General features: G+C 40.0%; 1 protein-coding gene across 1 annotated transcript in view; it reads left to right on the top strand.

Annotated features, from left to right (window-relative positions):
• The first annotated feature begins 1,291 nt into the window (after positions 1-1,291).
• Positions 1,292-23,478, top strand: part of LOC131495931 (ankyrin repeat domain-containing protein 26-like) — an 80,136-nt gene continuing 57,949 nt past the window's right edge. Inside the window, exons 1-5 of the mRNA XM_058701107.1 lie at positions 1,292-1,631; positions 4,604-4,676; positions 11,888-12,017; positions 12,326-12,387; positions 18,569-18,735. Of these exons, the coding sequence (XP_058557090.1) occupies positions 1,585-1,631; positions 4,604-4,676; positions 11,888-12,017; positions 12,326-12,387; positions 18,569-18,735 (479 nt within the window). The 5' untranslated portion in view covers positions 1,292-1,584. The remainder of the gene's footprint in view (positions 1,632-4,603; positions 4,677-11,887; positions 12,018-12,325; positions 12,388-18,568; positions 18,736-23,478) is intronic.

Genomic DNA, 23,478 nt, shown 5'->3' on the forward strand with positions numbered 1-23,478 from the left:
AGCAAGGTCTCTTCAGGCAGCGCCTTAGATATGGTGATATCTCCTCTTCTGAGACAAATCATTTTTCTGTAAGGGAAGGATATCTAGTTGTAGGCCATGTTATGTTAATTAAATTCAGCCTCTCTTTCGAGGATATTGCTATATGATTCTCTGTTGCCTAAGTTCCCAGTCTGGTTTCCCTTTGGGCTAGTACCCTTGACTAGTTCTAGGAAGCTTTTATTTTTTTTGGAGATGTTTTTCCCATGACTTTTCTGTACTGTGTTTTTGCCTTTTTACTTTCTCTCTGATTTTCTTGGTATTCCTTTTTTTTTTCCATTAATTTTTCCACTTCTGCCAGCGAAGGACTCTCCATTTTTCCAGAGGTCAAAGCAAAAGCTCTTAGAATCTCATGATTTAAGGAACCTCAGAGATTGATTCATCAAAATACCCTCTGGTACGTCAACCTACATTTAACCTCCTTGACCAATGGTTGTTTCCATGGAGAATTTGAAACTCAAAAGAGATTGAAGTGACCTATTTGGATATGATAAGTGACAGAAATGAGATTTCAATTTGGGTTCTTTTCTTTCTTTCTTTCTTTCTTTCTTTCTTTCTTTCTTTCTTTCTTTCTTTCTTTTCTTTGTTTTTTTTTCTTCACCTTGCAGGCAAAATTTAAATAATAGAAAGCTGGGGAGTGGGTCTAATGAATACAGTGAAGGAGGGTAAGCATCGAATTAGCAGAGGAGACCGGGTTTCAAGAAGAACAACACTGAGTTAGGTGGGAATAAGAGTTTTAGAAGAGATGTCAGAATATGGGGGTTTTTGCCCAGTGAGATATAGGTAAATGACAGAAATGAAGGACCCAGGATTCGGGGAGTTGTTTAGAAAGGCATATTCAAATAGAGAGTTCAAGAGGGTCCTGACCAGGTTTCTGCTCCTGTGTGTGTTGGTTTCATTGAAGGTGTGAGCATACCTCAGATTTTCTGATGAGAGAGATTAAAAATCATTTGCGCTGCTGGGACAGTCTGTTTACAGCAAATAGAAGTATGATATCATCGACTTCCACCCCAACTTAGGGAGGATGGCTTAGATCCTCTCAAGGAATTGGGGGTGGGTGGTGGAGATTCTGAACAACAGAGATGTATGGCCCAAGGCAAGCTGTCTCCTCACTCCACCTCTTTTCCTAAATCTGTGATGCCTTTCCCATGTACCTGTAGGGCTGGGCAGGGGTAGGACTGACTTGTCAAACCAGTAAGGGAACTTCATCTGGATAGGTGATAACATGCCTATGTTGAGGTGACTGTGCGGATGACTGAGACTCCCAATTAGCTTGTTTTCCAGGAGCAGGACATGGCTCCTACCCTCGGTCATTTGAGCCCATCCTTGTTGTAGGAGTGTGTGCCTTCATAGGCTAAAGATTGAAAGGTTGGAGAATGCCACTGAACCGTGTCGAAGAGTGATGTAGGAGTGGGAGCTCATCGGGAAGAAAATATTCAGGCAGCATATAGAGAAATAGAGGCACAACTACCAGGACCATTTTGTTCGCAGTCTCTCTCCTTGGGTAGCTGAATGCCCCTGAAGGCTTGGAAGGTCTTGCTAGTTATTATGGACCTAAATAAGGCAAGACCAGTGGAGGAAAAGAGTTGGCCTTGGTAAGTTTTTGTCTTTTAATCTCTAGTTAGTACTTCCACTCATATCATAGAAACATTAACTTTGGTATATTTACTTAAACGGAGGTCTACCTGACACACAATATAATATGTGATGCAACAACTCTGGATGTTCCACGATGCTCGCCATAAGCGTAGCTCCCATCTGTTAATGTATGATGCTATTACGATACCACTGACTAGATTCCCTATGCTGTACCTTTGAGCCTTGTGATTTATTCATTCTATAACTGGAATCCTGAACTTCCCTCTCCCCTTCACCCACTTTGTCCAACCCCCCACCAGCCCTCTCTTCTGGCAACAGCCAATTCTCTGCATTTATGGGTCTGTTTCTGCTTTTTCTCTATTTGCTCATTTGTTCCCTTTTTTAGATTCTACATAGAAGTGAAATCATAGGATTTGTCTTTCTCTGACTTATTTCACTTAGCCTCATACCGTCTAGGTATATCCATGATGTTGCAGATGGCAAGATCTCATTCTGTTTTATAGCTGTGTAATATTCCAGTGTGTGTGTGTGTGTGTGTGTGTGTGTGTGTGTGTGTGTATGGGTGTGTCTGTGCGTGGTCTGTTCATGTATTGATGGACAATTGGGTTGCTTCCATATCTTGTCTATTGTAAATAATGCTATAATAAAGATAGGGGTGCATATATCTTTTCAAATTAGCATTCCATTTCCCTTGGGTAACGAAATACCCAGTAGTGGAATTACTGGATCCTATGGTATTTGTATTTTTAATTTGTTGAAGCCCCTCCGTACTGGCTTTCACTGTGGCGATACCAATTTACATCTCGACCAGTGCGCAAGGGTTGTTTTTTCTCCACACCCTGAGCAACCCTTGTTGTTTCCTGTATGGTGAAACTGAGCCAATCTGACAGATGTGAGGTGAGACGTCATTGTGGTAACGTTTATAGATTTAATTTTCAACCATTTCAGAGAATTCCCTGCCTGTCACCCTTGGTTATGGAAACTCAGACTGGGTCTTTCCTGGAGATTTCACAGGTTAGGAGAGGTGGAGGCAAAATAGAGAACTGGAAGCTTTCTTAAAACAGGGTGCAAATTTTGAAAGACCTGTACTCTGGAAACCGTAAAACACAGATGAAAGAAATTGAAGGTGACGGAAAGAATGAGAAAGATATCCAATGCTCATAGATGGGAAGAATACATATTTTTCCCAAAAGCAATCTACAGATGTAATGCAATCCCTGTCAACATACCAACAGCATTTGCCACAGAGCTAGACAAACAATCCTATACATTGTATAGAACCACAAAAGACCTTGAATGGCCAAAGCAATATTGCAAAAGAGGAAAACTGGAGGTATCGCAATCTCAGCTTTCAATTTTATTCCAAAGCTGTAGTAATCCTAACAGTATGGTGGGTACTGGCGTACAAAATAGCCACATAGCTCAATGGAATAGAACCGAAAACCTAGAAATAAATCCACAAGTGCATGGTCAGTTAATCTTCCACAAACAGGAAAGACTATCCAGCGGGGAAAAGGCAGTCTCTTCACCAAATGGTGTTGGAAAAACTGGACAGGTCACATGCCAAAGAATGAACCTGGACCAATTTCTTTACCATACACACAAATAAACTCAAAATGAATTAAAGACCTAAGTGTGAGACCTGAAACCATAAAAAATCCTTGAATAGAGCGCAGGCCGTCATTTCTCTGACTTTGGCTGTAGCAACATTTTACTAGTTATGCCTCTTGAGCCAAGGGAAATAAAGCAAGAATAAAGTATGGGGACTATACCAACCTACGAAGCTTTTGCACAGGGAAGGAAACCGTCAAAACTGAAAGGCAACCTCTGGAATGGGAGAACAAATTTGGAAATATTTGGCAAATCCAGTAAAGGGTTAGTATCCACAATGTCTAAAAACTTGACACATGTCAACATCACCCCCCTCCAAAAAAGCCCAGTTTACAAATGAGCAGTACACATAACCAGACCCTTTTCCAAAGACAACATACAGATGGTCAACAGACACATGAAAAGATGCTCCCCAAACTACAACGAGATACCACGTCACACCTGTCAGAATGGCTACACTCCAAGACACAAGAAGCTAGTGTTCGCGAGGATGTGGAGACAAAGGAAACCTCTTGCACCGTTGGTGGAAATGCAAATGGGTGCGGCCCCTGTGGAAAACAGTATGGAGGTTCCTCAAAAAATTAAAAACAGAACTCTCCTATGATCCAGTAATTGCACTACTGGATACTACCCAAGAGAATACAAAAACACGAATTCCACGGGACACACGCACCCCTGTGTTTATTGCAGCATTATTTCCAATAGCCAGCACAAGGGTCCATTGACAAATGAGTGAACGAAAAAGAAGTCCTATATGTATGTGCGTGTGTGTATATGTATATCCATACACACACACACACACACACACACACACACACACACACACACACTGGAATATTACTCAACCATAAAACGATGAAATCTTGCCTTTTGAAATCACCTGGATGGAGCCTGAGAGTAGTATGTTAAGCAAAGTCAGGGAAAGACAAATACCATATGATTTTACTCATGTAGCACTTAAGAAACAACGAATGAGCAAAGGGAGAAAAAAGGGGGGCACAAACCAAGAAACAGGCTCTTAACTGCCGAGAACAAACAGATGGTTCCCAGAGAGGAGGTGAGTGGTGGGCGGGGTGAAGGATGTGATGGGGATGATGGAGTGAGTGTCCTTGTCATGATGAGCACGGGGTGAGTATGGAGTTGATGAATCGCTGTATTGTACAACTTAAACTAATATAATACTGGATGTTACTATTACTGGAATTAAAATAAAACTTAGTAGAAAAAACAGAGGCCAACTTCTAATTATAACAAGAAACTTCGTTGAATAAACAGATAGCTGACCTTTCCCATAATTTTTGAAAATTTCGTTTTTAAAAAAATGAACATGTTTTTGTTGTATATTTTTGCTCTAAAGGCTTTCTGACAAACCTGGTCCTGATGATTCATGGCCTACATCAGCTAGCCAAGACTTAGATTTCGGTACCAAGGTAAAGTACCCTCCTGTGAAACTCACTTTCCTGCTCTGAATTTAGTTTTCTCCCTTATTTACTCTGAAAATTTAAGAGTAGCCTGTGCATCATCATTTTATGTGTGTAATGGAAATTTAGCAAGAACAAACCCCTTGACAGATACATGACACGTTGAATTTTTTGTTTTGTTTTGTTTTACTTTGGTAATTCCTAGAGGTGGAGGCTGAGAAAAGAATGGGCTGGAAAATATATAATGACTGTCAAATTATATTGGGAAAAGCTTTCCCATAATGGAGGAAATATGACATTTGGTTAAGGATAAGGATTCTTACTGTGATACTAACATGACTGATAATACTGAAGCCTAATGAAATCTTATTGGATCTAATTATCTATTGTAGGTTGCCCCTGCCCCGGGCAATTTTTATTTTGAGAGAGAGATACAGGATTTTCCTTTGTCTGTATCCTTTGTTCTACATTTAGACTAAAATAATATTAGAAAATGTAAAAACTTAGATGTTTACATTATTTCTCAACATTTACCTTACAAAGGTGTTTCCCTGTATTTTTGAAATAACTCCATGAAGAGTAAGTTAAAATTGTGCATCTCCCTGAAGAATACGTATTTTGCTGAGAAGAGTAGCTCTATGAGCAGAGGCTCTTCTTAGCCAAGTTGTCAAATTTCTAATTTCAGAAATCTTTGATATTCTAGCTTTTAAAAATATCTCCTCCTAATCGTTGTGTCAGATTCTAAAATTTAAGTTTCAGACACCTGATATTTAGTTAAATATTCATTTCAAAGCCCCTAAATCATTATAAGCTACTGGAGGTTAGGAAACACACTTGTTTGACTCCTGGAGCTCCTAGAATGAAGTCTTGCTTGTAAGAAGCAATGTCATAGTTGTTGAATGTGAATAAAGGAGTAGGGAAATGGAATTCCGTAGAATGGAATTTGAAAAGTAATGAAATACGCATGATATGTCACAATTAGATATGTGAATTTAAAAAGTAAGGTCAGTTTATATTCCGTTTTGGTGTTTCATACGTATAAACGCAAATGAATTCTATTGAGGAAATCAGGAGTTACATACGAAAGAAGATTACCGTATATTTTTAGTATCCTCCCATTGTGAGCTTAGAATTGCAAATAAAAATTCCTCAGCCTTTGTTTTTTTTTAACCCCATCTGTGTCCCATTACATACATCTTTTGAAGGTTCACATTTCTTTCTAGAATTCTCATTCCCAATTCTTTCTCCATAGTGACAGTTGATGTGTTAGAAACCTTTCTTTTTCTGTTTTTTCATTAGTCTAGTAATAATTTATAGCTTTTAGGAAGCAATAGATACCAGTAATTGAACAATTTATTTTATAATGACAGAACTTAAATATTAAAGTATTTATAACCAGATAACTGTAGAGTGATAAAAGTCAGTATTATTAGGGATATACTGTGAATCAAAGCCTCTGTTTTACGTATAGATTATATATATATATACCTTGAAAAGCTTTCAAAGAGTCTATTGTTCATAGTATATTCCCAATCCTACTTATGTACCTGCTGAAAAATGTATGTTGTTTCCACTTACCTTATTTTACTCACATTTCTCCTTTTCTTCCTTGTCTTAAGCTCATGCTTGATTGATTGGTCGTGTCTTCTATTGTTTCCTTTTTTCCTCTTATCCCCCCATACTTTTTAATGTAATTTTTATTTTTTAAAAGTTTATTTATATTGGGGAGAGAGAGAGAGAGAGAGCAAGTGGGGTAGGGGCAGAGACAGAGGGAGACACAGAATCCAAAGCAGGCTCCAGGCTCCGAGCTGTCAACACAGAGCTCAATGAAGGTCTCACACCCACAAACCGTGAGATCATGACTCATGAGCTGAAGTTGGAAGCTGAACTGACTGAGCCACCGACGTGTCCCCCCCCCACCATGCTCTTTTTTAATGGTTTACCCCTACCCTAATATTTCCTTGCAGAAAACATTTCTTTAGTGTCTGTTCTCTTAGTACATCACTTTCTGTCAACTCTGTTGTCAACATATTGGTTATGGAATTCTCTCTGTGTGTGGTTTTCATCCATGACTCATTGCCCCACAAGGTTTATTCTTTTCTTCTCTTTCTTGAAAGAAGGTGAGCTAAATGTTTTTGTAATGTTTGTATTTCTCTTGGAAAGGGAGGGCGAGAGAGAAAGAATGAGCAAGTGCTCGTTGTTGTGATCTGAAAATATGCAAGGTACGATCTCAGTCCTTTTATATTTGTGGAGGGCTGTTTTGTGACCCAGGATGTCACTTATACTGGAGAATGTTCTATGTGCACTTAAGAAGAATGTGCATTCTGGGGCGCCTGGATGGCGCAGTCAGTTAAGCGTCCGACTTCAGCCAGGTCACGATCTCGCGGTCCATGAGTTCGAGCCCCGCGTCAGGCTCTGGGCTGATGGCTCGGAGCCTGGAGCCTGTTTCCGATTCTGTGTCTCCCTCTCTCTCTGCCCCTCCCCCGTTCATGCTCTGTCTCTCTCTGTCCCAAAAATAAATAAAAAACGTTGAAAAAAAAATTAAAAAAAAAAAAAGAAGAATGTGCATTCTACTGCTGTTGGATGAAAAGATCTCAATATATCGGTGTTGATATCCGTGTATGTAAATGTATATCTTAAGGCCAATATATATGTATGTATATCTGAATACATCTGGTCCAGTGACACATAGGATCTGTGTTTCCTTACTGATATTCTGCCTTGACGATCCGCCTATTGCCATGCGTGGAGTCTTAAAGTCGTCTACAATCATGGTATTTGTATGTATACATTTATTCATGTTTGTGATTCATCGATTCATATATGTGGGCGTTTCACTTTGGGGGCATAAACGTTTGCAATTGTTAGGTCCTCTTGATGGATAGACCCCTTAATTATGATAAAACGCCCTTCTGAATCTGTTACTACCGTCTTTGGTTTAAAATCTAGTCTGTCTGGTGGAAGTATGGCGACTCCAGCTTTCTTTTGACTTCTAGTAGCATGATAGGTTGTTCCCCACACCTTCACTTTGAATCTGGAGGTGTCCTGGGGTCTAAAATCAGTGTCTTGTTGACAGCATATAGATGGATCTTATTCTTTGGTTTTGTTTTGTGTCTTATCCATTCTGATTCCCTGTGTCTTTTGATTGGGGCATTGAGTCCATTGACATTCAGAGTGATTAGTGAAAGATATGGATTTCGTGTCATTGTGTTATCTGAAGGTTTCATGCTTTTGGTGAGGCCTCTGGTCCTTTGTCGTCTCTGCTGCTTTCCACTCACAGAGTCGCCCCTTAGGATCTCCTGCAGGGCTGGTTTAGTGGTCATGAACTCCATGAGGTGTTGTTTGTCTGGGGAAGCCTTTCTCTCTCTTTCTATTCATATGACAGCCTTGCTGGGGAAAGCGTTCTTCGCTGCATATGTTCCCGTTCAACACATTGACTGTTTCCTACCCCTCCCTTCTGCCCTGCCAAGTTTCATTGGACAGGTCTGCTGCTACCCTTATGTGTCTTCCCTTGCAGATTAAGCCCCGTTTGTCCCTAGCTGCTTTCAGAATTCTCTCTTGATCTTTGTATTTTTCCAGTTTCGCTATGACATGTCATGGTGTTGACCGGGTTTTGTTGATTTGGAAGGGAATTCTCTGTGCCGCCAGGACTTGGATGCCTGTTTCCTTCCCCAGATGAGGGAAGCTCTCAGCTACAAGTTGTTCAAATAAACCTTTGCCCCTTTCTCTCACTCTTCTTCTTCTGGGACCCCTATGATGTGGCTGTTATTTCATCTCACCGAGTCAATTAGATCTCTAGTACCTGCCTCGTGGTCTAGTAATTTCCTTTCTTTCTTTCTCTGCTTCATCTTTGTCCACAATTGTATCTTCTGTTTCACCGATTCTCTCTTCTGCTTCTCCCATCCTTGCTGTCACTGCATCCCGTTTATTTTGTATCTCCTTGACAACATTTCGTTTTCAGCATTCAACGTGACAGTTCCAAAAACTTGATCAGATATATTGTTTCTGTCTCTTTTGAGCCCTTCTCTGGCTGTCCTTTCTTCCTGGAATTGTTTTTGAGGAGAATTCTTCCGTTTTGTCGTTTTGGCTAGTTTCTTGTCCTTTATGTGTTGTAATAGCTTGTTCTGTGTCCCACACCTGTGAGTACTACTATAATAAAAAGGGGTCATACACTGTCCAGGGCCTGGCGGTCGAACGAGTGTTTTTGGAGTGTGTTGTGTGCACTCTTTTGGTGCACCTTTGCTTGCTTCTCACACTACTTGGAGTGGTAGTTTGGGCCTTCCACCCAGTGTGCTTTGATTTGTTTGTTGATGTAATCTTGGGAAAAAGGAGAAGAGGGTGGTGAAGAATCCTTAGCCCAAACAAAGCGAGAAATGACAGGAGTGGAAAAAAAGACCAGGCAGTGACTCAAAGGAGCTCTAGGGCTTCATGCAGAAAGAGAAGGAGGAAAAGGAAGAAGGAGATCTGGAAAGGTATGGAGAAAATGCCCGATCAAACAAACAAACAATCAGAACAGAGGAACAAAGAGAAAAAAATATATATATATAATTAGCTTTGACTGAAAATCAACTCGAGACTACTAGGCTGATTCCAACGGGAGAAGAGGAAAGAGGAGAGTAGAAAGACAAAAAAGGGAAAAAGAGGAGAAAGGGACAGAAAAGGAAAGAAAAGATGGGCGCCTGGGCGGCTCATTTGATGAAGTGTCCGACTCTTGAATTTGGCTCAGGTCATGTTGTCGCTGTTGGTGGGTTCGATACCCCCACCAGCCTCTGCAGTGAGAGCATGGATCCTGCTCGGATTCTGTCTCTCTCTCCCTCTCTCTGTACCTCTCCTGCTTGATCACTCACTCTCTCTCTCAAAATACAGAAATAAACATTAAAAAAGAAAAGATGAAAAGAACAATAATTCAAATGAAAACAAACAAACTCAGATACGAAACCAGAGGAGAGTTGTCTGTTGGTGCCTGGGACTGGTGGCTGTGCTGGTGTAGGGGAGGGGCTGTCTGGTCCCATCAGTGTCAGTGTCACTCCCATAGAGAAGCAGTTACCAGGCACAGAGAGGCAGGGTTTGGTGTAATGGGCCTGCCTCCACTGAGGCTCACTGTCCGTTCCCTGAAGCCCCACGATGTAGGTCATGGGGAGAGAAATGGCGACACCCCAATCTCTCCTGCCCACACGAGGTGTCTCAAAACTCACTGTTCAGGCCGTCCTCACGGAATAGCCTGGGGGGCCGGCTTGCCTTGCTGCACAGTCTCCTGTGCTCCCTGAGCACTGAGTTGGGATTCAAAACCCTGTAGGATCCCGCTTTGCTCGGACCTGGTTCTGGAGTAGCGCCACTCTGTGCAGTGGACAGAGGGCCTCTGGCTCGTGCCTGCAGGGTCTTTTTCCCTTGGGCAGGGCAATACCTCCCCTTTCCACCATACTCAAGGTGTTCTCTCCCAGGGTAGCCCTGAGATTGCTACCAAGCCTAGGGGCGGCTCCCTCCCCACCAGGCATGGGAGGTGGTAGCTCTTTTCTAGAGAAAGTCTGGCAACCTTGAAAATCCTGTTTTTTAGCCTCTAAGGCTGTTTTCCAAAGTAGAAACTGGCTCTCTGGACCTCTCCTTGGTCTGTGGTCCAGACAGGCTTTCTCATATCCAAATGCACTTCCCGCAGCCCCTCTCTCTATCTTCCTTTGGTTTCTCCACCAAAGGGCTTCCCCCACTCCATGCCTGTGCTGCCCATTTTATGTCTCCCAATTCGCATACACACCCTTCTGTCCTCCCGCCAAGCTGTCTGTTTGCACCTGTGGAGATTTTTCTGTCCCTCTGCAGCCTGTACTCCTGGTATTCCGAGTGTTGTGACCTCAATACTGCTGTGTTTGAGGGACAAGGGAAATTCTGATCCCCCTCCTCTGCCATCTTAACTCCTCCCGCCTCCTTTTACTTTCCTTTTCACAACTTCAGAGTTCTGTGTAGGTTTGCATTATATCAGTTTAATATGTTTTATAGATATTTATGATGGGCTTTTTTCTTACTTGGACTGTATTGATCTGAATTTTCTGTCTTTTTCTTTTCTTAAAGTTTATTCATTTATTAATTGGAGAGAGAGACAGAGAGAGCACCAGTGGGGAGGGGCAGAGAGACAGAGGGAGAGAGAGAAAATCCCAAGCAGACCCTGCACTGTCAGCGCAGAACCAGATGGGGGGCTTGAACCCATGAACTGTGAGATCATGCCCGGAGCCAAAATCAAGAGTCAGGTGCTAACTGACTGAGGCATTCAGGCGGCCCTAACATGTTCTTCCTACGTCCCCTGGGTACTTTAAATTTAATACGCCCTAGTTTAAAGACATTGTTTCTGATGCTTTCCCTTTCCTCTTTCCTGACTCTTTGTAATCTGCTCTGTCATTTGTGTTCCCTAGTCTGATAAATAGCATCCCTGAAACAGGAAAAGTCCTGGACTCCGAACTTCCCTGAAATGACCGCATGCTGTCACTCACCACATTCGATAGTTTGTACCTGCTTACCATTTTTCATATGTTAGTCCTGTAATTCAGTCTCTCACCTATAATTTTGCAGTACTCTTCTGGTTTTGCTTCCTTGACATTCCTCCTACATTGCTTCCAGAGTGACCTTTCTAAAATATACTTGTGACAGTGTCATTCTTCTGCTTATTCAATGGATCCCCATTATCTGAAGGAGAAAATTCATGTTCTAGCATAACACTGCTCCCCCCCTTTTTTTTTTGTTTCGTCCTCATGTTCCAGTAATCTCTATCTATCCCATTGCCAAGAACTCTGTTCCAGTTTTGCCATATCGCATAGGTGTTTTCACTTACTATGTTATTTCATACTTGATCCTTTTGCTCCTTCTAGAATGCCCTTCACACCCTCCCTGTGCACTTTGTGTGTCTTTTAAGATACAGCCCTATCTTCCCAGTGTTTGCTGAGCTTCCCAAATGTAAGTGTTTCCTCCTTTGTGCCTTCACTGTACGTTATTCACTTCCCTTGCAGAACTAGTGGATGGTATTTTTCTGTCCTTACCTGTTTTCATGCATCTCTACCGCTACTAGCATATAGAACAGACTCCTTGTTTTATTTCTGTTTCCAGCTCTGCCCCGGATCGTGGCTATTACTTGACAGATACAGGATGTGCCTGTCTTTCTGAGTGGGTGAGTGTGTGACCAAATGAATTAATGTGATATTTTTCTGAAGTTGGGTTTTTGTTTTGTGCTGTTTTTCTAGGAAGGAACAGCAAAGTCAGCAACGGAAGCAAAGGAAGATGGTGTTGGTATTATTGAAAATGTGCCACCAGAGCAAACAGTTAATGGCAGTTTGACTTCTGCTGGTGGAGTGCATAAAAATGACAGAAGTGGTAAGCTAGTGAATCTCTGTGAGTTGTTTTCCTATGATTAAATTCTAGTTGAAAAAAATATGAAAGTATGTAGTTCCAAATATATTATCCTTTTTTAGTGAAGGTATTTTTCTGTTGCTATCTTTCTTTAGAAGTATCCCAAGTACTACCCCCTTTTACTTCCAGAAAATCTTGAACCCCCTGAACATCTTTTCTGCTATTCCTTTTATTTTATTGAAATATTCATGAATGGAGATAGACTTGTGTATGTGTTTATAATTCATAGTAACACATGTTTTCATTAATTTATCTGTGACCCTATTCTGTAGATATCATGTCAGCATTAGAATTAGGAGAAGAGGAAGATGTAGAATCACCTTCTCTTCCTGAGGTACTTTCTTCTGCTTATTTTTTTTTTTTTTTAAATTTTTTTTTTCAACGTTTTTTATTTATTTTTGAGACAGAGAGAGACAGAGCATGAACGGGGGAGGGGCAGAGAGAGAGGGAGACACAGAATCGGAAACAGGCTCCAGGCTCCGAGCCATCAGCCCAGAGCCTGACGCGGGGCTCGAACTCACGGACCGCGAGATCGTGACCTGGCTGAAGTCGGACGCTTAACCGACTGCGCCACCCAGGCGCCCTCTTCTGCTTATTTTTAAGTATAGTCATGGAGCGATGTTAAAACATCCAAGAGATGCTTTGACTTTGACTTTTGAATGATTAAAATAACATCGCAGTCATACTTGTAGTGATATAAGTAAAGTAATGATGACCTGTTCTAAGATGACAACTAGGGAAGGAGGTAAAAAAGTCCTGATCTCTTAGGCCCAGGCTGCTGATGCATAATGCTACAAGCACTGTATTTGAAATCAAAGACATGGTAGCATCTTGGTTCCGTCACTTCCTAGCTGTGGGATCTTGGAAAAACTTGCCTCAAGGTCAATGACCTCCTTCCTAAAAATGGCACCAATACCCACCTCTTGGTTATGCGTAATGAACAAATGTGGCAACGTTTTGTAACCTGTAAAGGGTGGTATAGAAATAGAAGACAAAATGATCACAGTGGCTTTTAGTGACTTACTAAATATTGAGGATACTTTGTTTGGTGAATGTTTGTTTATTGTTGAGAGTGGGGTGGGGGGACAGAAGATCCGAAGTAGGCTCTGCACTGAGAGCAAAGAGCCCAATGCAGGACTTGAACTCATGAACCGTGAGAACATGTGCTGAGCCAAAGTTGGGCACCTAATCGACTAAGTCACCCAGACCCCCCAAGAATATTTGTTTTAAATGTGAAGATGTCTGAAGGCCAATAAAATGGTCGTAGGGTCCAGAAAAGAATGGGAAAGTAGGAATGGGTTTTTGATTTTCTAATTTGACACTATGTTAAGTTCTGGTAATCTCTTAGAGGAGACATCATATAGGTATACAGTTGACCCTTGAACCATGTGGGTTTGTACTGTGGGAATCAACTTACACACAAATTTTTTCAATAAATAGAGTACCATCATGTAAATGTATTTTCTGTTGCTTATGGTTTCTTTTTCTATTAATTTTTACTTTTGAGAGAGAGAGTGAGGACAGAGCACGTGGGTAAGTGAGGGCAGGGTGAGAGAGAGAATCTTAAGCTGATTCACACTGCCAGCATATTTCTTTCTCTTTGATATTGATTTGGCTGCTAATAATTTAAAGTTTTCTAATTCTCTAGCTATTAATCTTTAAAAAGCACTCAAATACACTTTAGTGCTCGTTATAAGGGATGGTAAGCTAAATAGTTTTTAAGATTTGTAACAGTAAAAATCATCTAACTTATTTTTTGGTTGATTTAACACGTAATGAATTGTTTAGTTCCAAAAACTGACAAGCTTAAGTTTATGAGTTCATATTTTTCTTCTGTCTTAGGCTAAGGCAAGTTAGTTTTCACTTCTTACAGGAAGTTACAATCCAGTGACTTGGGAACAGCTAAACATAGATGAAGAAAGTTAACAGTACAATTGTAATTATTTTCTCATTTTTCTTTGTCCGTACTTGATTACTTAAGGACAAGGTGTTTTTACAAACATGTATCCTGGCAGAAAAGACATGTGAAAATCAAAACAAGGAAATTACCATCCGTTTTTGCAACTGCAGAGAATGACTCAAGGACCAGAAATGAATAAGGAATGTGATAGGGAGCATGATATATGTCTATATTTAAGACATGCTTCTATGCAAAACTTTGAGGAAATGTGGATCAAATGAGGCAAATTAGACTGGAAAAATAGCTTAAAACTCATCACCAGTGAGTGAAAGCTGAAGTTTGGTGAAATTTGTTAACAATACAGCATTCCTACTCATCTTGAAGAAGAACCACCACGGGGTCACTCTAAGGAGGATCCAACTGAAAGGAAATACCTTCGAATTGGACAAATACTGTACTTGATTGTGAGGAATAAGATGCATTTGGAGTGTCTGTCTCGGTAGTATTTCAGGCATTTCCTGAACAAAAAGAGCCTAGTCTTGAAAATGTCATTCTCTCTCATTCATACTCTGCGTCCCCAGAATATGCTTTCCAGTCATCTTCTAAGCTTTCTTTTTTCTTTTTTTTTTTTTTTAATTTATTTTTGGGACAGAGAGGGACAGAGAGAGACAGAGCATGAACAGGGGAGGGTCAGAGAGAGAGGGAGACACAGAATCGGAAACAGGCTCCAGGCTCCGAGCCATCAGCCCAGAGCTTGACGCGGGGCTCGAACTCACGGACCGCGAGATCGTGACCTGGCTGAAGTCGGACGCTTAACCGACTGCGCCACCCAGGCGCCCCTCTTCTAAGCTTTCTTTAAATGAAAGCAAATCATCCGGGACATATAAATCAAAACCACACTGAGATACCACCTCACACCAGTCAAGAGTGGCTAAATGATCAAATCAGGAGACTATGGATGCTGGGGAGGATGTGGAGAAACAAGAACCCTCTTGCATTGTTGGTGGGAATGCAAACTGGTGCAGCCACTCTGGAAAACAGTGTGAAGGTTCCTCAACAAATGAAAAATAGACCTAACCTATGACCCAGCAATAGCACTGCTAGGAATTTACCCAAGGGATACAGGAGTGCTGATGCGTAGGGGCACTTGTACCCCAATGTTTATAGCAGCACTTTCAACAATCACCAAATTTATGGAAAGAGTCTAAATGTCCATCACCCGACGAATGGATAAAGAAATTGTGCTTTATATACACAATGGAATACTACTTGGCCATGAGAAAGAATGAAATATGGCCTTTTGTAGCAACATGGATGGAACTGGAGAGTGTGATGCTAGGTGAAATAAGTCATACAGAGAAAGATAGATACCATACGTTTTCACTCTTTTGTGGATCCTGAGAAACTTAACAGAAGACCATGGGGGAGGGGAAGTGAAAAAAAAAAAACAACCTTAAAGAGGGAGAGAGCCAAACCATAAGAGACTCTTACAAACTGAGAATAAATTGAGGATTGATGGGGGATGGGAAGGAGGGGAGGCTGGGTGATGGGCATTGAGGAGGGCACCTGTTGGGATGAACACTGGGTGTTATATGGAAACCAATTTGACAATAAATTTCAAATAAAAGAAAGAAAGAAAGTAAGTAAATCAGACTATGGAAATGAGAACAAACCAGACATTGAGCACCTTTTTAACAACAATGAGGATTTTTAAAATGATATAGAAAATAAAAAAGCAAGGAACCCACTAGTTACATTTAAAGTGAAAGAAGGCCAAGAGAGTTTGACATGCAAATGGCAAAAAATATGGACCAAAATACCACCGATTGTAAATTAGACCTCAGTCTAGTGATTCAGAGAGCCTTTTTCATTTGTGGCTTGCCTGCTGCGATGTGATGAAGCACATGGTTCAGACAAAAAAGCATGATATTTGTGATGTCACAAACACGAGAAAACAAAACCAGTACAAGACTTTTTTCCAGAAGCCATTATATGCAGAGAATGACAGTAATCATAACTGTAAAAGTACTGATTCTGAATTAGAAATTGTGAGTTCTTTTTCAGCATCTAGTTTTCCAGCATCTGAAGTACATCTAAGTGAAGAATCACATCAAGATATGCAAAGGTTTAAGAATGAGATAGGCATGTCTCAAGTAGAGTTCCTGTCTTTGGAAAGAGAGAAAGTTCAACCTCCAAAAGAGAAGGAGGTCCGCCTTGCTGTTACTCTTGTTTTTTTTTTTTTTCTCTTTAGCAATTATCTGATCGATTCTGATTTTCCACTCAAGAGAACAAGAGTGTGCATACAATGGAATTGTCTAAATAAGTAATTGTGTCTGGAAATAGATTATTTCTGCTATCTAACAAATAGGAGTTCAGGGAAACATTCTTGTGATTTGCTTACCTTAAAGTTTCTGTGTCAGTCTTCCAAGTAGTATAAGAACTGGGAAATTAACTTAGCTATATAAGTACCATGTGACCTCACGAACCAGAATAACCATAAAGAAACTGCTTAAAAAACATAATTATCTCCAGGTTGTTGTTTTTTTTAATATATTGGCTTAAATATAAATTGCCTTTCCATAAACAATAAAATGAGAAAGAAGCAATAACTAAGAGAAGGAATACAAACACATTCCCAGCTAAAGCAATCTATGTATTGCTTCAGTATGTGTCTGTAGACTCTGGGTCTAGGGTTCTTGCTTGTCTAGCAAGACAGCAGTGGGATGCAGGATTACAATGGGAGAGACAGCTAATGTCCCAGAGCACACACGAGCCCGGATTAAGGGTCCTTGCTCTGTTTTTAATAGGATCAGAAGGCTTCCAAACATGGTGATGGACGTGCACAAAGAGAAAATCAATCTGTGAACATGAACTCATGGGCATGAGGGAAAGGGGGTTTCAAGATATAGGGTGTTAGGTGTTAGGGTCAATATAAAACAAAATCCTGGTGCCTGGTAGATGGTTGTTAACAGCTGACCTGAGGCAGCTTCTCTGTTTATCTTAGCTAGTCTAGGGGAGAAGACAGATGCTACCTCAGGATCCACAAGGCACCTTTCTTTTGCTAATTAGCTCCCCTCTGGGCATCTTCACCCTGCAGCCTACAGCCTATAGCCCTACTTACCTGTTTACCTCATTTGGTCCTTCCTTCCTGTGAAAGCAGCTTTCTGCCATAGTACTAAATTGGGGAGTGTGTCCTCCTGAATATCTAATCTTGTTTACCTCTCACACCTTGGTCTTGGAGACTTTGCCCCGCCCTCTCTATACCTAGATACCTAATATTGTTTACCCAAACTTGGGTGTGAGCATCCTATGGCTTTGTAATTTTCTATGCCTGGTTAACCCATCAGTGCAGGCTCAGGGAATTCCTAAGCTTATTGCCCACAAATATAGGCAGTCTTGTCTGCTTTACTCAAAATCTTGGAACTTAGAATTTCAACATGACCCCTTTGAGATAGGCTTAATAACAGCGATTTGTGTTATCACCCCTTTTTTCACATTTTTTAATCTCATTCTCAGATGTTTCTGTTGAGTCAAACCTTCACTTTATGTTCAATAGCGTATGATACCTTTTGGCCTGTATGATTTTTACCATGTAGGTAGCATAAACCTTCAGCAAACCTTCAGTATTTAACTCTAAGGGAGAAAACTGAGTTTTGAGATGTGTGGACTTTGTCTATTTAGACAAAACCTAGAGATACCCTCCTTTAAAAAGAATAAGTAGCTAATCTCCTTGTCCCTTATCAAGGTATTAATTTACTGTGCCAAAGTCACACTTTTCATGCATCTGACTAATTTAATGAATTTGTGGTCATTTCTCTGATTCAGCATTCAAGAATTATATCGTCTCTTTTGGTGCCATAAAATGCTAGCTAATGACACTTTAGGAACTTGGGACAAATCGTTTAACTTTTTTGAGTTTTACTCGCATTATCAGTAGCAAATGGGATTAAAGGTGATCATTACTTTTATACCCTCTCCCTATAAAGTTTTATGGTTATTGAATGTGAGATTTGGAGAGCATTACTAATTTCACAGAATTCCACCCTAACGTCCATTTCACTTTGTTCCTTTTGTGTTGTGGCAAACTTTGGTTCATAAATTTAGGGGACACTGTCACTTTTTTTGAGAACCTTAAGTTCCAAAAGAAAAAGAATTGTAAAAGGCATTCAGGGAAAGAATAGCTCCATGCAGAAAGGGGAAAGCTTCCTGGTATTGTTACAGGAGCACCTCCATGTCACATGTTTTAAATCTGGCTGTTGTGTTAAACCCAGGTGGTAAGGATAGAAAAGGACAAATTTTGTCTCTTGTCTTTTTATTTCTTTGTATCTTTTGGTCAGATGGGGTGGGTGGGGGTGGGTGGGGAATTCTCAGTAGCAACGTGTGGATATGAATAAGAGTACAAAATTAAGAAAGCCCTTTTAGAAATTTTGGTAACTTCTGCTTTTTTTAAATTCCATCAGAAATGAAGCCGAGTTTATAAAAATTACAATTACTTGTAATGATAAAGTAAACACAAAATATTTTCCTCCATTGAATTTATGACAAACTAAGTGTCAACTGATAAAGTTAATGAAAAAAATTTCTTTTTATTGACTAAAGTAACAATTACCTTTAGTATCAAGTTCCATTAAAGGTTGAAGAAAAAAAGAAGCACAGAGGAAGTGACATAGAAGTATCAGAAAACATACATGATGCTGCGGCTGCTGGATTAATTCCACAAAGACAGAATGGAAAAACTGATAACCATCAATTGCCTATTACAGAAAATAAAGATTCTGATAGGTAAGCCTATAGCAATATTTAAATAGTAGGTAATTGTTATTTTCCTATGCAACAAACTTTCCTAGTTTGAGTTAATGTTCATGATGAACAAATTTTGTATTTTTCGTGGAGATATTTCATCCTACGTGCTAATGAGAAAAATGTAAATACCAGTGAGATAGTGATTTTTGCAGTCATAGTAATAATATTTTATTTTACTGTTTCCGATTCTGTGTCTCCCTCTCTCTCTGCCCCTCCCCCGTTCATGCTCTGTCTCTCTCTGTCCCAAAAATAAATAAAAAATGTTGAAAAAAAAAATTAAAAAAAAAAAGGGGCGCCTGGGTGGCGCAGTCGGTTAAGCGTCCGACTTCAGCCAGGTCACGATCTCGCGGTCTGTGAGTTCGAGCCCCGCGTCAGGCTCTGGGCTGATGGCTCGGAGCCTGGAGCCTGTTTCCGATTCTGTGTCTCCCTCTCTCTCTGCCCCTCCCCCGTTCATGCTCTGTCTCTCTCTGTCCCAAAAATAAATAAAAAATGTTGAAAAAAAAATTAAAAAAAAAAATAACCCAAGTTAGGAAATGTGAGGAAAATGACCTTCTTAGACCCTGTGGCTGGATGAAATTGGTAACTCCTTTCTGAAAGGTGATTTAGCAGTGTATTTCAAAATTTCAAATATGTCGGGCACCTGGATGGCACCGATAGGTAAACATCCAACTTTGGCTCAGGTCATTATCTTGCACTTCACGAGCTTGAGCCTTGCATCACGTTCTGTGCTAACAGAGCAGAGCCTGGAGCCTGCTTCAGATTCTGTGTCTCCCTCTTTCTCTGCCCCTCCCCTGCTTGTGTTCTGTCTCTGTCACTGTCAGAAATAAATAATATAACGTGAGAAAAATATTTCAGGTAGGTCATCCGTTTATTCTAATGGTTTCATTGCCAGGACTGGGTCCTTCTGAAATACGTGACTTCTATAAGCAAGCACATGCTCCTGCACGTGCAAACACACACACACACACACACACACACACACACACACACACACCACACTCTAAGGGCATTTATTATATATTATTACATATACAAAATAGAACAGATATATTAAGGTTACTTATATAAATATGTTACATGTATATGTGAAGGATATTTATTATAGCATTCCCATATCAAACATTTGGAGATTGTCTAAATGTTTATTGACTTATTTTGAGAGACAGACGGAGAATGTGCACACTCGGGAGCCCAAGCATCGAGGGGGAGCAGAGACAGAGAGGGACAGAGAGAGAATCCCAAGCAGACTCCACGTTAACAGTGCAGAGGCCAACACAGGGCTCGATCTCACGACTACAAGATCATGACCTGAACCAACATCAACAGGCAGATGCTCACCAGACTGAGCCACCTAGGTGCCCCAGAGATAGGCTAAATATCAATTCATTAATAAGGAAGTAAAGTTTCACTTCTATAAAGTAATGGGGCATGTGACCATTTTAAAAAATGAATTTAGGGGCGCCTGGGTGGCTCAGTGGGTTAAGTGGCCGACTTCGGCTCAGGTCATGATCTCACGGTCCGAGAGTTAAAGCCCCGCGTTGGGCTCTGTGCTGACAGCTCAGAGCCTGGAACCTGTTTCAGATTCTGTGTCTTCCTCTCTCTGACCCTCCCCCGTTCATGCTCTGTCTCTCTCTGTCTCAAAAATAAATAAACGATAAAAAAAATAAAAAATAAAAAATGAATTTAGGTCTATGTGTACTGATGGTTTAACAAAGTATATTTAAAGCATTTGGTTTGGTTTGGTGTCATGTCTTATGCACATTTTGTTAGAATACTTTTAATATCTACTGAATTGCAAACAGAAGTTCCCTGCTACACTGGCAGTCTACCAACAAAATTCCTAGTTCTTAGATTTTTGGTTTTGTTTCCCAGTGCATGAGTGCTCCAACGTCGGACCCTCAACTTAGTCTGAATATTGTCAAGAGGATTCATGTGGCAACATGTCTCATATTCTATATAAACATTTCATGACCCCTGTGCTATAAACCAAGATGCTGGTAATGCAATGAATCGTTTTTATAAAGGTACCTTGCTTGCATGCCATTATCCTGCCTTTGTAGAGAATATATTTCAACATGAACCACACCAAATTTTTCAACAGTACCTTCATGTTATACAATTTGTACAATTCAGTTTACAAAGTAGGACTATTTTCTGCATTCCCAACCCCTTTTCTTCTGTGTATAAAATTTTAATATGACTCATTACTTTGGATAGTATAAAATATCCTAGAGTTGGGTGACTTTTTAAAAATGTTTGTTTATTTTGAGAGAGAGAGATAGAGCGAGCATGAACACGTGAGTGGGGGACGAGCAAAGAGAGAGGGAGAGAGAGAATCCCAAGGAGGCTCCATGCTGTCAGTGCAGAACTCGATGCTAGAGAACATAGAGATCATGACCTGAGCCAAAATCAAGGGATGGATGTTTCGAGGACTGGGCCACCCAGGTGCCCTTAGAGTTCAATAATTTTTATCAAGCATGAAATACTGCCCTTGAAACTTAGTTTTTCTGTGGTCTTTCTAAGCATGAGAAAAATGGTAATCAGCTTATATAATATCATATATCTAGAAAATTTTTAAGGAGTCTTCTCAGTGTATAATTTTGTGAGTTATTTACTACCTTGGTCTGGTATTTCAAAAAAGCAAAAAAAAAAAAAAAAAAAACTACTGTTACATATATGCAATTTTTAAGACTTCCAAATATTACAAAAATACTACCTAATCATTATGTAACAATTGAAAACTACAGCAATAATAGAAAATTAGATCAACCATGACCATTCCACTTAGCTACGAAATCCTTCAAGAGCCTTCTTCACTCTTTGATCCTGATTTCCCTCCCTCCCATCCACTCTTGAATTCATTGTAGCAATTTTCCCTCTCCTCCAGAATTGTTTTTTCAAGGTTACCACCGATTTTCACTTTAATAAATCTAAACATAAATTCATACATCTCATTTTACTTAACCTTTCAGCAATATTTGACCCAATGGAAAACTCTCTCCTCCAAAATTCTGTCTCCATGTTGCTTGTAGGATATCACTCACTCACCTGATTTTCCCGCTGCCTTTCTAGTCTGTACACCTCAGCCTGATTTGCTTGTTTCTTCTCGTCCCCCACCTTTTAACCCATTGATGTCTTCCAGGAATTTGCCTTTGATTTTCCTTCTCTTGACTTTTACTATCTTGTATATTCTAATGATCCTCAAGTTTATATCTCCATCCCGGATCTCTCTCCATAATTCCAGGCCCGCATATCAAACTGCCTACTTGATATCTTTTTCTGGATAGCTATTGCAAACTTAACATGTCCCAAATTGAACTCCTGATATTCCTTCTTAATATTTGCCTTTCATGTCTTTCCTAATTGAGTTAATAACAGTTCTATGAGTTGCTCTGCTAAAAAACTTGGTGTCATCTTTGACTCCTGTCTTTTTTTCTTTTCCTTTCACTTTTTCCTTCTATTTTCTTTTTCTTTTTCATACACATCACATCTCATCTGTCAGCAAATCTTGTCACGTCTTCCTTCAAATATATCCAGAATCCAAACACATCTTCCATGACCAATAGACTGTCATCTGTTGTTTATATTGGTATAATAGGTAACTAAATGGTCTTCTTGTTTGTTTGTTTCTTCCTTTTGTTTTTCCGATTTCTGTTAATTCTAAACACATTGGATCTAGTAAAACATAAGTCGGATTGTGTCCTTCCTCTGCTCCAAGCCGAATTGCCTCCCATTTCACTCAGAGTACATGCCCAAACTCTTCCTAATGCCGACAAGGCCTGTATATGATCAGGTGTCTCCTTCTCTCTCTCTGATTTGAACTCTTTTCTACCCCTTTCATTCTGTCCAGCCATACCGATTTCTCACTACTCTTTAAGTACTTTGGACATACTTCTGTACTTGCTGTTAACTCTGTCTGGAATGCTTTCCCTCAGATACCTCATGGCTTGATTTTTCCTTTGTTGTTTGTTTTTCCTTTCAGGTTTTTGCTTAAAAGTCACTTTCTCAGCACGGCCTTTCTTGGCCATCCTGACTAGTACTTCAACTACCCTTTTCCCTATAACACATCAAATGTGATTTCTCTGCTTTAGTTTTTCTCCTCTAATACTGTATATTTTGCCTGTGTAGCTTATTGTTATTGTATGTTTACTTCACTCATGAATAGGATTGTTATCTGTTCATTGCCATGTCCCCAATGCCTAGAAAATGTTCTAGTCTATATAGTACTAGTAAACTATAGTATAGTACTAGTACTATATAGTACTAGTAAACATTACTCAATAATGTTTACTGAGTGAACGGAGTTTAACTTGTGTGTAATTTTTTTAACCTAATACTAGTCCCCACTTTGACAAAGTTTGGCGTGGGTTCATTCTGACAACTAAACCTGCCAGTTATATACAGTTTTTGGATTTTGGGGGACCCAATATTGTGTTTACTTGCTACTTATTCTTTTAGTTGTATTTATGTTAGTTTTCATTATGGTGAAATGTATCAAAGGAATAGCAAACTTCCTTTATATTTATTAAGGAAACTAAAATATGGTGGCAATTTTTTATAGGACTTTAAAAATTCTTGCCAAAGGATTATGAGCCCTCAATATCTGAAATAAAAAGATGAAGTTGGAATTGATCACTTCCAAATAAGAGCGAGCTATGCTGGTTAGGTGTAGTCTTTTCTAACAGAGCAGTCTGCTATTCTTATACAGGGTTTGGGGAAGAG

Source organism: Neofelis nebulosa, chromosome 15, assembly GCF_028018385.1.
Source record: "Neofelis nebulosa isolate mNeoNeb1 chromosome 15, mNeoNeb1.pri, whole genome shotgun sequence".
Classification (NCBI taxonomy): domain Eukaryota; kingdom Metazoa; phylum Chordata; class Mammalia; order Carnivora; family Felidae; genus Neofelis; species Neofelis nebulosa.